The 18,080-nt window shown below is 40.8% G+C and overlaps 1 protein-coding gene across 4 annotated transcripts in view; it reads left to right on the forward strand.

The window, feature by feature from the left end:
* Positions 1-18,080, forward strand: part of OSBPL1A (oxysterol binding protein like 1A) — a 242,449-nt gene that overhangs the window by 153,270 nt on the left and 71,099 nt on the right. For 3 of the 4 annotated variants that reach the window (XM_074383664.1, XM_010335492.3, XM_010335491.3), the window contains one exon: positions 7,123-7,285. The exons of the other annotated variant lie outside the window; for it this stretch is intronic. In XM_074383664.1, the coding sequence (XP_074239765.1) occupies positions 7,123-7,285 (163 nt within the window). The remainder of the gene's footprint in view (positions 1-7,122; positions 7,286-18,080) is intronic. 4 annotated transcript variants of the gene reach the window in all.

Consider the following 18,080-nt stretch of genomic DNA (forward strand, 5'->3'; position numbering starts at 1 on the left):
TTAACCCACCTTTATCTCCCAAAGTGCTGAGATTACAGGCGTGAGCCACCACATCCGGCTGGGATCTTACTTTATTCTACTCTTGGCCCCTTCATCTCCTTGTCAGCATTATAACCACGAGATCATATTAAAAAGTAAATCAAATAATGTTACTTCTACCCCTCCTCCATTGGCTTCCCATTTCACTCATAAGTTTCTGCTGTGGTTTGCAAGCCCTGTGCACATCCCTCGCTCATCTCAACTTCCTCCTACCTGGTAAATCTGCCTTGGTGCCTCAGGTGGCTTTCTTCTTAGTTCTTAGTCTTTATTCTTAAATATTTATTCTTTTTTTTTTAAATCTGAGATGAAGTTTCGCTCTCGTCGCCCAGGCTGAAGTGGCGGGATCTCGGCTCATGGCAACCTCTGCCTCCAAGGTTCGAGTGTTTCTCCTCCCTCCCAAATAGCTAGGATTACAGGAGCCCACCACCATGCCCGCCTCAGTTTTTGTATTTTTTTTAGTAGAGACAGGATTTTGCCATGTTGGTCCGGCTGGTCTCAAACTCCTGACCTCAGGTGATCTACCCGCCCCGGCCTCCCAAAATGCTGGGATTACAGGCATGAGCCACTGCACCTGGCCCCTAAATATTTCTTCTTAAATGAATGTCATTGTTTAGTGGTAGGAAGAACTAAAAAGGGTTTCAGGAACATAGAGAAATCAATTGCATTTGGAAAGGCAGTGATGAGATGGCATGGAAGGAGGACATTAGAGAGTCAACAAAAACCTTGAAATTTAATATGAGCAAAGGTGTTTTGTAAATCTATAAAACAAAGCAAAGATATACTATATTGTCATGAAGATATATGTCCACGCTTGATCCTGCCTGAGACACAAGGTCAAAGCTTCACCTTCCTGGACCCTGAAGGTGAGAATGTGATTCAACCTGGCCGTGGTTCCAGAAGTAACACTGTCCATTGCATCCACATGGGAGCTCCATCTTCCTCCACCTAAGCAAAATAACAGTCAGACTAGTGGGCAGAAGAGCTCTTCCTAGCTGTAAATCATCAGAGCCATACTTTTTAACAGCTGTGTGGCAATAGCAGGGAGTCACCTAAAAGCAAATACCTTGAAAAAAGTTTTGAAGTGAGAACACTGTTGGTCCTGTAGCCACAGAATTAAGCACTGACCAGGTGCAGTGGCTCACACCTATAGCGTCAGCACTTTGGGAGGCAGAGACGGGAGAATCATTGGAGGCTAGGAGTTTGAGTCTAGCCTGGGCAACATAGAGGGATCCCCATCTCTATTTAAAAAAAAAATTAGCTAGGCATGGTGGCATATGCCTGTAGTTCTAGCTACTCAGGAGGCCAAGGCAGGAGGATCACTTGAGCCAAAAGGATTGCTGAGGCTGCAGCGAGCCATGATGGATGGCATGCTGCATCCATCATGGTGACAGAGACCGACCCTGTCTCAGAAAAAAAAATCTAATATCTCAGTCTCAAACTAACACATTTTATTAATTGTAGCCATCTATGCAGTAGCAAAGAGGAAAGAGTAAGGCTCATCCTGTTGAACTGACCAGAGTGTGGCCAGTTGAAAGATTGACCATCAAGGCCAGAATTGTACCTGTCTTATAACTGGCTGATTGCACACACTGTTCTGTGAATATTAATCACTTGTTCCCCACTTAGTACTGTGTCTTTGCCAGATTGAATCTCTTTCTTATGTAACCCCTGTGAAACACAGGTAAGTAACGGGCACCTTCTAGAATGGGAGTGTAGATGGATATGTCCTAGCTGGCTAGCACATGACTGTTTTCAAAACTTTGCATTCTCTTGCTGACACCCATTCATTTTGGAAGTAGTCACTATGGATTTTGCCTTCTGGCCTGAAAGGGAGTGAAATGAGAGACTGCCATATGAAAGTGGTTTGAGGAGACAGACTACTGGAAATGCTTAAATTTGTCCTTTAAGGGGCTACAGACACAGATCAATGCATATGTTTACTGTTAAGCGTATGGTGGCTCAGTCCTTAAGCTTTTCCTTATAAAAAAGGGCAACGTTTTTGTTCACTTTAATGTATGTTGACTTTGAAAGTCATTGGACTGAGGGTGTATATTTCATATGCAAATTTGAAAGGTAAAAATGTCAGCCTTATTCTAGAAAAATTCTAATGTGTAAACATATATACAATTATAATCTAATAATTATAAACACATCTGTTGGGACCCACTAGTTCTGTGAAGGAAGTTATTTATTCCTTTAGTAATAACTAGGATGATTATTGTAGTTTGAGAATTGAAAAAATCTAGTAATCAGTATCCACTTATTCATATGTAATAGAAATGAAGCATCGTGCCTGGAATTACAAAGAGATTAAGAGATTGTGCAAAAGGCACTGTTTCTGTTACAACATAGTTTCTAAGCTAGCAACTAAGAACTTGGAAACAGTTCAAAAGTAAGGTGAATATTTTATGAAGTTGCACTCTGCATATCTTTCTTGGCAGTTCTAAACCAATTTTTTAATGCAGGATTTCCCTTAGGTGGTCTGAAATGTTGATATCGTAGAGGATCTGGAATTGCATTGTTCCAGTGATCCTTCTGACCAAAAAGTACTAATGGCAGTTAAGTATGCTTTCAGTTGTTTCTCTAATGTAACAAGAAAGCTCATTACCAGTGCATTTTTCTGTGATGTGTAGTTACTGTGTCATATACATCACTTACATGATGGGAGAAACTGCCATTTTGTGGGTATTTTATAATAAGGTATCTTCAGTGCAGAAAATCCTGTTAGGCTTGAAGCTAATAAAAGTACAGTCAGATCAATTGAAAGATGAAAACAAGGTAAGAAATAGAATGTGGTTAGCACCTCAGATTCTTCCTCTCCTGCTTCCAACCCCTTTTACTCTCTCTCTCAAGAACAAGTGAGAATAGATGTGAATGTGGCAGCAGTGAAGTGATGCTTTTTTTAGGTGGGTAAGGGATAGATTGCATTTTGAATAAGATTTTTTTGAGGGGACTGGATATTTATGGGATTCTATCATTTATCTTGCTAGTTTGCTGAAATCTACTAGATGAATTTAGGTATTAAAATGTAAGTACTTGTTAAATAGGATACTTTAGTTAATTCTTATATTTAAGGATATGGTGTCAACAGCACATTTACATTTTGATATTGGAAACAAAAAAAGATGAAAGATGGTGTAGGCGGGGTAAAGAATTTGGATATATTTGCAGTGTTGATTTTAGAGTCTACAAATATAACAGTGCTGAGAGATCCTTTCAAAGAGGGGATCATTTTGGACATTGCTTAATTTTGTACTCCTTGTTTATTTTTTATTTTTTATGTTTTTGAGATGGAGTCTTGCTCTGTTGCTCAGGCTGGAGTGCAGTGGCGTGATCTCAGGCTTACTGCAACGTCCATTTCCTGGTTCAAGCAATTCTTCTGCCTCAGCCTTCTGTAGCTGGGATTGCTGTCTCCTGGTACCATGCCCAGCTAATTTTGTATTTTTAGCAGAGATGGGGTTTCACTGTGTTGGCCAGACTGATCTCAAACTCCTGACTTCAAGTGATTTGCCTGCCTCATGTAGTCTTTGTTTATATAATAGAGAAAATGAATTGTTGAATCCATCAGATGGAGGTAGGACAGCTTTTTATTGTTATTTTTTTAAGTTGACTCTAGCCTTAGTATGCTTATTTCCTCTTCTGGAAATACAATTTACAGTATAGGAATATTCACAAGTATTTTTCAGATTTCCTAAAAATTATAATTACATGAGTAATTTGTTTTTCAGTTTTTCGTGTCTCTTCTGGTCTTGATAGCTTACCATTTCTTGTGATTTTTATTTCATTATGACAGCTCTCATAATAATAATCTGGTTGCTCTATTGATAAACACTAAAGTGCCTGAGGACTAGAACTCTTCCCGAGATAATAAGGGTTTAACCCTGTTTCCGCTATGAACTTAACATTTCAGTAAAACTGTATTTTAAGCTATATCTAGGACTCTTGGAGTTGTTGTACCCGATGTGCAGCTGGCAGGAATTCAGGGCCCCAGAATAAAGAAGAACCTTCATCCTTGGGGGCTGTGGGGAGGAGCATGGGAGAGGGAGTGTCAAGAGGTAACGGGATTAGAGTGAGCAGTGAGTAATGCAGGATTTGTGAGAGGGGTCACAGCTCCCAAAACCTCGAGATGGAAAGTCTGACTTAGAGGAGGTTTTGGTTGTCATTCCATCCAGTGCTTTGCTTCTTTTTTCCTATTTTTTTTTTTAATTATACTTTAAATTCTGGAATACATGTGCATAATGTGCAGATTTGTTACATAGATTTACATGTGCCATGTGGCATGGTGGTTTGCTGCACCCATCAACCCATCATCTACTTGAGGTATTTCCCTTAATGCTGTCTCTCCCCTAGCCCTCCACCCCACCTAACCCACCCCATATGCCCCAGTGTGTGATGTTTCCCTCTCGGTGTCCATGTGTTCTCATTGTTCAACTCCCACTTATGAGTGAGAACACTCATTTGGTTTTCTGTTCCTGTGTTAGTTTGCTGAGAATGATGGTTTCCAGCTTCATCCATGTCCCTGGAAAGTACATGAGCTCATTTTTTTTTATGGCTGCATAGTATTCCATGGTGTATCTGTGCCACATTTTCTTTATCCAGTCTATTGATGGGCATTTGGATTGGTTCCAAGTCTTTGCTATTGTGAATAGTGCTCCAGTAAACATACATGTGCATGTGTCTTTACAGTCTAATGATTTATACTACTTTGGGTATATACCCCGTAATGGGATTGCTGGGTCAAATGGTATTAGATCCTTGAGGAATCGCCACACTGTGTTCTACAATGGTTGAACTAATTTATACTTCCACTAACAGACTAAAAGCTTTCCTATTTCTCCACATTGTCTCCAGCATCTGTTGTTTCCATACTTTTTAATGATCACCATTCTAACTAGTGTGAGATGGTATCTTGTGGTTTTGATTTGCATTTTTCTAATGACCAGTGATGATGAGCTTTTTTTCATATGTTTGTCGGCCTCATAAATGTCTTCTTTTGAGAAGTGTCTGTTCATATCCTTCACCTACTCTTTGATTTTTTTTTTCTTATAAATTTAAGTTCCTTGTAGATTCTGGATATTACTTTGTCAGATGGATAGACCGAAAAATTTTCTCCCATTCTGTAGGTTGCCTGTTTACTCTAACGGTAGTTTCTTTTGCTGTGCAAAAGCTCTTTAGTTTAATTAGATCCCATTTGTCAATTCTGGATTTTGTTGGAATTACTTTTGGTGTTTTAGTCACGAAGTCTTTGCCCATGTCTATGTCCTGAATGGTATTGCCTCGGTTTTCTTCTAAGGTTTTTATGGTTTTTAGGTCTTACATTTAAGTCTTTAATTTATCTTGAGTTAATTTTTGTCTAAGGTGTAGTAAGGAAGGGATCCAGTTTTAGTTTTCTGCATATGGCTAGCCAGTTTTCCCAATACCAGTTATTAAATAGGGAATCATTTTCCCATTGCTGATTTTGCCAGGTTTGTCAAATATCAAATGGTTGTAGGTTGTACATATGTGATGTGACTCTGAAGCCTCTGTTCTGTTCCATTGGTCTATATATCTGTTTTGGTACCAATACCATGTGCTTTTCAAACTTGGAAAATATCCCCTGGGTTTGGGCCCTAGAGGGGATGTCTGGGAAGGGAGGGGAAAGTCAAAGGAGCGGGGTTTCTCCATTCAGCACCACCCAGCACACAACTGCTTTCTAAAACATCTGTTTTATATGTTGGGATTATAGTTGAGAAATAGGTTCTGTTGCTCAATTGCAAAAAAAAAAAAATAGTTTGAAGACCACTGAGTTGAAGACTTGTGATTAGATTATTGGGTGATGGTAGAAACCTCTAATTGTCCCTAAACTAAGGAATAAGAGGCTTTTGAGAAGACTCTGCTGCTACCCACAGTGGATCCCTGCTTTCCTGCGCCTCTCTGTCTGTAGTGCACATTGGCTCCGGAAGTCCAGCAAGATTAAGGAATAGTAGTGATTTCCAGACTACTGATACAAAAATAGGCAAAACCATCTCTATGAAATCCAGTTCATGCTGTTTTATAAGGATTAGGCGACTTGAATTCTAGAGGGTTTTGTTCAGACACAAAGGTTCAGATGCTCTTGCATCAGATAGGAGGAATAGATTGTAACTTCAAATAGTAAAAAATCAAACCAGTCTTTGCCTTTTTGATAATCTTTTAATTTTTTTTTTAGTATACTAATTTAAAGATAAAATGTGGAGTTGAAACCAAAATATAGAATTGGAAAATGAAAAATAGGTTAGGCATGGTGGCTCACACCTGTAATCCCAGCACTTTGGGAGGCCAAGGCGGGTGGACCGCTTGAGGTCATGAGTTCAAGACCAGTCTGGCCAACATGGTGAAACCCCATCTCTACAAAAAATACAAAAATTAGCCAGGTGTGGTGGTGCATACCTGTAATCCCAGCTACTCAGGAGTCTGAGGCATGAGAAAAGCTTGATACCAAGAGGTGGAGGTTGCAGTGAGCCATGATTGCGCCACTGTGCTCCAGCTGGATGATAGAATGACGCTCTGTGTCAAAAGAAAAAAAAATAAAAAATAAAAAATAGAATGTTCGTAGTCATTACCAGGCAACCTGTTTCCCTTCATTTGGTATACCAAGTATTATCAACTATTTTGGGAGTAAACTGAGGGATTATATTTCATGCTTTGATGTGGTTTGCTTTTTAATATCTAGAACTTAAAAAAAAATTTGTTCAAAGACATGCCAAAACTGTTTTTTTAATTGTGTACTTAATATTGAGAGAGAAATATTCTTTGTTTAAAAAATTTGTATGATTTCTGAATTGACTGATGTTCTTATACCAGGATCCTGATCATTTGAGCTGAACTTGTTTGCTAGTTCTTAATCTATTTTCATTAGCTAAGCTGTTGCATGAAAAGGCCCCATGGGAAGAACAAAATTAGTTTAGTAATTTTGCTCATTCATCCATGTGCATGTAACACGACTGTTTTCATTTCTGATGTTGCAATTGAACTGGATCAAAAGAAAATAATTTTCACATCCTCTGAGTAAGTCTGTGTCTCCTGTCACTCTGAAATCTTTTTTATGTATCTGTTTTCTCCTAGGTGAGGAATTTTAAATTGGAACAAGAGCAAGAAAAAAACAAAATTTTGTCAGAGGCACTGGAGACGCTAGCCACTGAACATCATGAATTAGAGCAGTCTCTGGTGAAAGGATCTCCACCTGCCAGCATCCTTAGTGAGGACGAGTTCTATGATGCGCTGTCAGGTAACTTTGGCATCCTTCCCTCTGCACTGTTGGTGATTTAGTGCCCATCAGCTAAATGAGCAAGGTCCCCTTGAGTCCACTACCTTAGAGTGAATGTCACCTTGAGTTTCCGGGAATAAACAGACAGCGATGTATCAGTATAGCTCCCCAGACTATGTATTTTTTGTGTGTCGTGTTATTAAGGCCAGAATCTGGAAGTTTGGAATGAAATTCATCACAGTCTGCCTATTCTGAAGATGTATGCCAGGCTCGGATTGGAGTGCTGTTAAAACTGCCCATGTTTGATTTGTTCTTTATTGGGTGACCATTTCTTGAATACCTGCTAGTGCCAGGAGCTAGCACGTATTCTAAGGAGAGACAGACAAGACAGTTTCTGTCTTCGAAGAGTTCTTTGAATAAAGAATATAGGTAACCAAGCACAAGTGCTTGGTGGTAGCATAGTATGCTAAGTACCACAGTAGAGGTGTGACCACGATGTGTCTGGAGCAGAGAAAAGGTGTTTAACTTTGCCTCAGAAACACACGCTAAAGGGCAGCACAGCATTTCTGCACGGAGCGTGAACTCCAGAGCCTGTCACTAGCCAGCTGTGTGACCTGGGGCATGTTCCGTGGCCTCCCTGTTCATCGTTTGCACCTATTTAAAATGAGATCATTATAGTGTCAATTTCAGCAGGTTGTGTGACTACTAAATGAGTTTGTTTAGACAGTGGTTAGAACAGTGCCTGGTGGTACTCAGTGCTAAAAAATGGGAAATGTATATGGAGATTCGAGGATGAGAGGAGGTACTGCTAAGTAGTTTTGACCTTTTTGGAATTTATTTCAAATTTTTTGAGGCAGGTGTGGGTGGGAGAGGTGAAAGGAACATGGAAGGGGGTGGTTAGAGATCAGTGCGACTGAGAAAAATTCATTGTTCTATGGGAGAAAATTAAATGCATATATAATAGGTAAGCATATACAATTACTGAGTTTCACAACACTTGATCATGGACACAAGAAATCCTGGTGTATTTTGAAGTGAAGGATCAAATTCCTAATAGGAAATCAAAGAGAGGAAGCATGGTGAGAGGTTGGAGAGATGAGAACTGAAGATTAAGTTAAGGCAGTTAAAATGCTGTGATAAGACAGGACAAGGAAAATGGTGTTGGTAGGATGTAGATTGATGGGGAAGCAATTAATTGATTAAGTCAAACAATTGAATAGGAACATTATTAGTAGAGGTTTGCTAGCAGTAAAAGAAAGGGGAAAAGTTTCTTTTTTTCTTTTTTTTTTTTAGTAGAGGTTTGCTGGTAGTAAAAGAAAGGGAAAAAGTAATCTTCATAGCCAGATTTGATAACTATTGGACAGACAAGATTATGATGATGATGGTGTTGTCAGTTAATTATGGGATTTGTGAACAGAGTGACTCATGTTGGGAAGAGAAGGTAGGATTTGGGATTGATGGAATGAGTGACAAGGGAAGCATTTAGCATATCCGAGGGAGGTTGGAGGGAGAATGAGTGACACTTAAGACTGCTGACATTTATTACATGTCCACCCTGTGCCAAGTCCAGTGGCGCTGCTTCTGTGGGGAGCGTCCAAAAAGGAAAATTGCAAGAGGGAGTCTAGATCTAAATGCATAGAGTTTGGAATATAAAAGAGCCCAGATGCTTCATTTGCTCATCTTATATATTCTTTTTTAAAAATAAGACTTTTTGGCCGGGCGTGATGGCTGAGCAACTGTAATCCTAGCACTTTGGGAGGGCGAGGTGGGAGAACCTCTTGAGCCCAGAAGTTCGAGACTAGCCCAGGCAACATGTACTAAAAATACAAAAATTAGCCAGGCTTGGCGGTGCGTGACTGTAATCCCAGCTGCTCAGGAGGCTGAGATGGGAGAATCACTTAAGCTCAGGAGATAGAGGTTGCAGTGAGCTGTAATTGTGCCATTGCACTCCAGCATGGGGGTGACAGAATGAGACCCTGTCTCAAACAAACAAAAACACCTTTAAAAAATCTTATTGAAGAACCCCATGTCTGTTCTAAATAATTAAATATAAAGGTATGTGAGAACCCGGTGAAATTCTCTTCACCCCTTATCCCAATTAATCATGCACTCCTCCTCTTCCTCAGAGGTTCTGATTAACAGCCAGATACACTCTTTTACAGACCGTTTTTGAGCATCACATATATATGTGCTTGCATATAGACACATTTTTTTAAGTCATGAATGAAAGGAGCAGTGTAATTGCCCTGGACCTGCTTTTTCCTGACAACTTGTCTTTGAAAACTTTCCTGTCAGTGTTATAAGCTCTAGCTCATCTTTTTCAAGGTTGCATAAAAGTCTGTACTATAATGATGCCACAGTTTCCTTAATCCTTCTCTTCTTGATAGACATCTAGCAGGCCCTGTCTTTCTGTTTCTCAGTAATACATTTTTTTAAAACGGAGTCCTGCTCTTGTCACCCAGGCTGGAGTGCAATGGCGTGATCCTGACTCACCACAACCTCCACCTCCTGGATTCAAGCAATTCTCCTGCCGCAGCCTCTTGAGTAGCTGGGATTACAGGAGCCCGCAACGACTCCCTGCTAATTTTGTGTTTTTGGTAGAGACAGGGTTTCCTCCACCTTGGTCAGGCTGGTCTCAAACTCCCGACCTCAGGTAATCCGCCCGCCTTGGCTTCCCAAAGTGCTGGGATTACAGACATGAGCCACCACTCCTGGCCTCTCAGTAATATTTTAATAGTCATCTCCTCTGGGAGGAAGAGAGAAAAAGAACTAGAGTCCCTAGATCAGGATTGGCAAATAAATTTCACCTCAAGTGCCAATTCAGATTGGTTTGCAATATCTGCTGCTTTGTGGATTGCTGTGTTGAGAAGGATCCTGAGGCTCAGTCCACGTGCCTGGGCTGATCAGCACATCCTGCCTTGGCTATAGGAAATGGAGTGAGGGTCAGATGCCAAGCGTTTTCTCCTCCTTGCCTCGAATAGCACACTTGAATTTTGTTACATTTGCATGAACATAGTAGCCCTTCTGTGGCTACTCCCACTATTTCCTACTAAAAATCTTGGAACAATTTGGCACAATAGAGAAACTGCATTAAAATTAAGAGTCAGATGCCCTGTCCAAGTGCTGACTTGCTGTTGACCTAGCCACTCAATTCATTGAAATCATCGAAGCATCATCTTCCCACCACTGTAGTCTCTACACACTAGGCTCCATCCCCATCTCCTCCTTCACTCTGTTACAAGAGAACAGATGTACCCCCTCATTAAGGCCATCTCTTCCTCATTTGTCCTGGTACCCGTCTCCTTGTACCTTCTCAAGGAGACTTTTGTTTAGTTATTGCTTCCTTCACCTAAACTTTCAATACTGTACAACTTTAAATACTAAAAATTTCTATATTAGTTTGCTATTGTCTGCTATTGCTGCTATAATAGATCACCACAAAGTTAGTGGCATAGTAGACCATACAAATATATTCTGTAACAGTTTGGAGGTCAGAAGTTCCATCATCAAGGTGTCTTCAGGGCCGTGTTTCTTCTAAAGGCTCTAGGAGAGACAGTTTTCTTGCCTTTTCTAGCTTCTGGGGACCTGCCTGCATTCCTTGGCTCATGGCCCCATCCTTCATCTGGGAAGCTAGCAGTGGAACATCTTCCAGTCTCTCTCTGGCTGCCTGTGACTCTGGCCCTGCTCCTTCCCTTTTATAAAGACCCATGGCATTACATTAGACATACTCAAACGATCCAGGATAATCTCCCCATCTCAAGATATGTAACTTAATCACAGCTGCAACATCCCTTTTATTGTGAAAGGTAGCATATTCATAGGTTCCAGATATTAGGACATAGACGTCTTTGGGCAGCCCTCGTCCTGACTGCCACAGTCCCCAGATTTATATCTCCAACCTTGATCTCTTGCTAGAGACTTACATATTGAGCTGTCAGCTTTATATATAAAAAATGAATCTTGCTCTTCCTCCCAGATCCTATTTCTCCTAGAATTGACATCATTTTTGTAAATGGCACCTCTTTCATCTCCTAAAGCCAGAAACTAGAAGTGATCCGTGAAATACCTGTGAGACACAGAATCCAGGCCTGGCCATTCTGCCTGCAAATCATACCTTGAATTCATCTGTGTTCTTCTAATGGAGGGTAGCAAAGTATGGGTGCTCAGGGCCAGGTGCGGTAGCTCATTCCTGTAATCCCAGCACTTTGGGAGGCCATGGCGGGTGGATCATGAGGTCATGAGTTTGAGACCAGCCTGGCCAATATAGTGAAACTCCGTCTCTACTAAAAATACAAAAATTAGGCAGATGTGGTGGCACAGGCCTGTAGTCCCAGCTACTTGGGAGGCTGAGGCAGAAGAATTGCCTGAACTCGGGAAGTGGTGGTTGCAGTGAGCCGAGATCATACCACTGCATGCCAGCCTATCCAGCTACTTGGGAGGCTGAGGCAGAAGAATTGCCTGAACTCGGGAGGTGGTGGTTGCAGTGAGCCGAGATCATACCACTGCATGCCAGCCTATCGACAGAGTGAGACTTCGTTTCACAAAAAAAAAAAAAAAAGAAAGAAAGAAAGAAAAGAAAAGAAAATGTAGGTGTTCAAGCTGAAGGCTCTTGCTGAGTCAGAGCTTTACCAATTCCCTTACCTTTGGGAAAGTTACTTCACTTTCCTGTGCCTCATTTCTTCCTCTGCATATGGGTCCTAGGATCGTTGCAAAGAATTCACCGATACATGTTTGTAGTGTTCTTAAATCAGTGCCAGGCACACTAAGGGGCTGGCAGAGGTTAGTTCTCGTTATGGTCACCCTCACTGCACCTACTCTTGTCTGGCCTCTTAACTGTCTCGGTGCTTCTAGCCTTGGCCTGCTCCTTCCCTTTTATAAAGAGATAAATGGTAGGGGATACAAATGGCCTCGGCCTGCTGAAGTTCATCCTGGTGTACACACACCATCCATGGTGATCTTTTGTTGACAATCACATCGTCGCATTCCCTCACCTGGAATTCTTCAGTGGTTTCTCATTGCACTTACAATAAAACTTCAGACGCCTTCACAGACCTCCAAGGCTCTCGACATGATCCAGACCCTGCTGCCTCTTCACACTCATCTCATCCCCTGTTCCCTCCACTTAATGCACCGGTGCTGCCTCCGGGCCGCAGATGCAGTAGTGAGTCAGACAGTTGGATGCACAGTTAGGTAAGAGCAAGGGAAAGTATACAAACTTCCACCTCATTTGAAGCTTCATTTTAACCGCTAAGTCATGACGATAGAAGAAATCAAGCGTATCCTGATATTGAGAAGATATGAAAAGAAAGGTTTATTTCAAATTACTTTTCTTAAAAGATTTTAAAAACATTTTCACTAAATGTTTAATCTTTAAAAAAGTTGTTAACTCGTGTTACTTTAAAATAAAGGGATAACTTCATTAGATCTAAAGTCCATAGAGTTTCCCATTTCCCTTTATCATATTCCTTTAAGCTTTTTCAGATAAGCAAGGTCAGTGGGAATCTACTCATATGATAAGTGAAACAAGCCTTGCTGCAGAGCCAGCAGTGTAGGATAAGAATTTTTCCAGCCCCCAGGGATTGCTTGAGAAAATTATTTTTCCTATATGCTCAGTGACTAAACGTTTCATAAAACTACATAAAGCACACAGATTTTTTTCCCCACAATTTGATTAAATTCCATTGTGTAAACTTATTTAAAAGGAGATAAATTTAATGAGGCATCACATTTTGTCCTCAATGTGTGTGTGTGGGTGTGGGCGTGTTTAAGGAATGAAATGATTATGTCAAGTGAAATTTCGGATATAACTAAGGGAACACTTCCTGGGAAAGGGCTAGACACTCATGTGCATTGAAGCAAAAAGATTTCATGAGAAACCATTAGTTCTGTGAATAAACTATTCTGCAAATAAAGTTATAGAAATACTTAATAGAATAATAAAGTTGTTCTTCATATTTGTTTTTTTTTTTTTTTTTTTTTTGAGACCAAGTTTCACTCTTGTTGCCCAGGCTGGAGTGCAATGGTGCAATCTCGACTCACCGCAACCTCTGCCTCCTGGGTTTAAGCAATTCTCCTGCCTCAGCCTCCTGAGTACCTGGGATTACAGGCATGCACCATCATGTCTGGCTAATTTTGTATTTTTAGTAGAGACGGGGTTTCTCCATGTTGGTCAGGCTAGTCTCGAACTCCTGACCTCAGGTGATCAATCTGCCTTGGCCTCCCAAAGTGTTGGGAGTACAGGCATGAGCCACTGTGCCTGGCTCTTCGTATATATTTCTACCCTAACAGTGTTACCTTTTCTTTATGTTTACTTTCTCTACCAAGGCTCTCAAAGATCTCTTCTTTTGGATAGCCTTTCCTGACTCCTCCAGGCAGAATTAGTTTCTTCTTTAGTGTTTCCTTGGTTTACACCTCCTTTATAGCCTCCTTGCATTTTGTCTCTAAGATAATAGGACCGTGTAGGGGCTTGCACCTGTAATTCAGCAATTTGGGAGGCCTAGCTGGGTGGATCACTTGAGGTCAGGAGTTCAAGACCAGCCTGGCCAACATTGTGAAACCCCGTCTCTACTAAAATACAAAAAAATAGCTGAGCATGGTGGCGCGCACCTGTAGTCCCAGCTACTCAGGTGGCCGAGGCAGGGGAATCGCTTGAATCCGGGAGACGGAGGTTGCAGTGAGCTGAGATAGCGCCACTGCACTCCAGCCTGGCGAAAGAGCAAGACTGTCTCAAAAAAAAAAAAAAAAAAAAGAAAGAAAAAGAAAAAGAAACAGAGAGGAAGGAAGGAAAAGAAAGAAAAAGATAATAGAGACCGTATCTATTTATATCTCTGAAGTACATAGCACAGAATTAGAGTTCTCTAAATGCTTGTCGAATGTAGGTTGTTGAACAAATGTCATTGATATTTCTTTTTTTTTTTTTTTTTTTTTTTGAGATGGAGTTTCACCTTTGTTGCCCAGGCTGGAGTGCAATGGCGCGATCTCGGCTCACCGCAACCTCCGTCTCCTGGGTTCAGGCAATTCTCCTGCCTCAGCCTCCTGAGTAGCTGGGATTACAGGCACGCACCACCATGCTCAGCTAATTTTTTTTTTGTATTTTTAGTAGAGACAGGGTTTCACCATGTTGACCAGAATGGTCTCGATCTCTCGACCTCGTGATCCACCCGCCTCAGCCTCCCAAAGTGCTGGGATTACAGGCTTGAGCCACCGAGCCCGGCGTTGTCATTGATATTTCTGTCCTCCCTAAAAATATATTGGTTTTCAATAATGAGCCTAAGATAATCAGGAGTGCATGGTGATTTTATGCATCTATATTTACCACTTTGGATTCTGTAGGGGAGAGTAGGGATGGGTAGCAAAGGAGGAAGCAGGGATGAGGTAGTATTAATATTAGAAAATGACATTTGTTCCCCAGGAGTTTACAATCAATTCGGAGATAGGAGACTTGATACCAGGGAGGGGACAGATAAAGAGCAGTTAAAGGAGAGAAAACTAAAGGTACATGACTTTAGGAATCTCTAATAATCTGCTAAGGAGTTGTTTTTGAAACACTTAGTACCAGTTAAATAAATAATTTCATGGTGGTGGTTCTTTAGTACTAGTGTGAGAGCAGTTTCACAGAAAATTCCTGCTCTTTGAATATTGTAAGTTCAGAATGCATTATTGTTCTTACTGTGTTCATCTTCCTTTTTAGAAACATGTTGAGATCAGTTGCTCTAGAAAGGCTTTCTTGCTCAGCTTTCCCCTTAATGCTATTTTGCTTGAAATGTGCATGAATAATGCATAAAATCCAATAGTGTAGATGGGCAAAGCCAATACATAGTTATATCGTGAAATTGAAACCAGTTTTAGCATTTCTCAGCAGTCATAAGAGTTTGTCTTTTAAATCTTGAATACCTGGAGGGCACCAGCCATATCTCATTCATCTTTCCAAACCACTTTAGCAACTTGCATTTGACCTGATGCGTGGTAGGTATTTAGTAAACGTTGACTTACTAAATCCAAGTCACAGGAAAATACTTTGTTTTCTAACTATGGATTATCCTGCAAGTGGCCTTTAGTTCTGGAATTATTTTCTCTGTAGAGTTAATGCATAATGTGACCTGCCTAAAAATAAGGTTGAGAAATCGAGACAAATTGGGAAGCTCTGGATTTGTTAGCTCAAATAGATCCACATAACAGTTCCAGGAGCCCACACGCTGGTTTTTTGAACTCCTCACCTTCAATCACATGAACAGATTTTGCCAGTTGTAGAAAACAGTAGTAGATTTAGTTGCTTGGGGACAAGCTGGTACTTTTCAGAAACTCTGTCACAAGCAATACTCTACCATTTGGCTAATTTTGACCTTGGACATCATTCAGAGAGGATCTGTGTAGAATGTCTCTGACTCTTGTTGCTTGCTGCCAAGAATCTGTTTCAAGCGTTTGTCACTTCCTTAGTAAATTACTGTAGCGGTCTCTTGCCAACCCCCTCTGGACTCATCCTGGTTTTCAGTTTATGATTTATTTTAAATGTGATAGGTTATGTTTACTTTCCTCGTGTTCTTCATATTTACTGTGCTATTTCTGAGTTTATGCAGTTATACCTCAAGGCTAAATAAAAATTTGGCACTGATATTTTAAGCTGTACCTTGGGTTGCCTTGGACATTTTCAGAACATGCCTAGTATGTGGGAAACCATAAACAATAAAGGTATTAAATTGAGCATGTGTGCATTTCCTGGCTGTCTTCTGTTACCTTCCATAACAGGCGGAAGAGTGACTTGGATATTATCCACAGTTCTTCCGCATCTTGCTGCTTTGTGTACTGTTTGTTCTCAGGCTAGCTTCCAAAGGTCAGAATAAAAAAGTGCTTATGAGGATAACTTACAAGAATTGTTGGCATGTTTATATTGTGAACTTTATGGCCTCTTCTTTCAGCCTTTTCATAGTAGAAAAAAATTAACAAATCAACCCTTGGATAGTTCTCCCACTCAGTAAAAAAAGGGAGCATAGCGGTCAGGATCTTCTGAATTCTGGAGTAAAGTTAAAGTCACCATGACCCAATGATAGCCATTTGTTGGCTTCCAAGCTATTTTGATGAGAAAGGAGACTGTGTTTAATCTGAGTGTGTTTAAAATAATTCTGAGTTCTAATATGGACAGAACTTCACAGATCTGACACTTTTAAGCCTGTAATCCCAGAACCTTGAGAGGCCGAAGTGGGTGGATCGCTTGAGGTCAGTTGTTCAAGACTGGCCTGGCCAACATGGTGAAACCCATCTCTACTAAAATACAAAAATGCTGGGCATGGTGGTGGGCACCTGTACTCCCAGCTACTAAGGAGGCTGAGGCAGGACAATGACTTGAATTCAGGAGGCAAAGTTTGCAGTAAGCCGAGAACATGCCACTGCACTCCCAGCTGGGCGACAGAGCAAGACTGTTTCAAAACAAACAAACAAAAAAGAACTTTAAAGATCTGGTCCTTTGTAGACCTATGACATTAAAGCAAACTTAGTGGTGTTTTAAAGTTTAGTTCTATTAATACTGCTGTTTTAATTGAGAAATTAATCAGGTAAAGATTCTGTTCACCTTCAATCCTTCTTTAAACTAGAGCATTTATCTTATAAAATATAGTCAGTTTTTCAAAGTGTTATTCCGACACTTCTTAATTTTTTAAGAGACAGGGTCTCACTCTGTTGCCCAGTCTCAAACTCCTGGGCTCAAGTGATCCTCCACTTCAGCCTGCCAAGCGGCTGTGACTACAGGTGCACACCACTGCACATGGCTTGATGGTTTTTCTATAAAACATAATTATCAGTTGAGTCACTTGAATCCTTTTGGAACTAGATGGGAATAAACAAGCCCACAAATAAGTGCTTATCAAGTATTCAATTTCCCATCATTACTCAGTGCTATACAGATTTTCCTAAGTGCTCGTCAAAAGTTCAGTAAATAAGGTAGGGCTATTTCATAAATCTTTTATGCTGATTTTCAGGGGTCAGTGAAATATCCTAAAATTTTTGGGTGGCTTTGCCTGTTACAGAAACTTGTATGTTTGTTAAGAGGAAAATGCAGTGGGAAATAAAAAGAATAATGACAGGCTGCCATTGTCTGAAACCTAGTTATGTGTATTGTACAAATAACTTCCGGCCAGGTGCGGTGGCACATGCATATTATACCAGCATCCGGGAGGCTGAGGTGGGCAGATCACCCGATGTGGGGAGTTCGAGACCAGCCTGACCAACGTGGAGAAACCCTGTAAAATACAAAATTAGCGGCCGCAAAACTCCATCTCAAAAAAACAAAACAAAAAAACTTCCTTCTGCTGTATTAAAAACCATAGCTTTAGAAAAATTGACCAGTTTTCCTTCCATGTGGCCATGTTTTGTTCCTGGCAGTGGGGTAAGAGTTAACCGGACAGAGTAGTTCATGCATCCAACATGACAGCTCATTGGCTTTTGAGTGACAGGTTTTTGTATGTTTGCTTGGTTTTCGTTTTTTTGTCTGTTGTTGTTTTTACTGTGGTAAAATAACATAAACTTTCCAACGTGGCCCTTTTTGAGTGTGCAGTGCAGTGAGATTAAGTACCTTTACATTCCTGTGCAACCATCACCACCGTCTGTCTCCAGAACTTTTTCATCATCCCAAACTGAAACTCCATCCCCATTAATTACCATCTCCCCATTCCACCCTCTTCCCTCCCCTTGTTTGTTTTGAAAGCCCAGGTGTTGTGGCCTCACCCTACTGCAAGAGAGCCGTGTAACCAGCACGTGGGAGGCAGGATGCGCCTCTCTCCATTACTTCATGCTTTCTACTAAGGCATTACTATCTTATAGCCCA

This window comes from Saimiri boliviensis, chromosome 13 (genome assembly GCF_048565385.1).
Source record: "Saimiri boliviensis isolate mSaiBol1 chromosome 13, mSaiBol1.pri, whole genome shotgun sequence".
Taxonomy (NCBI): Eukaryota; Metazoa; Chordata; class Mammalia; order Primates; family Cebidae; genus Saimiri; species Saimiri boliviensis.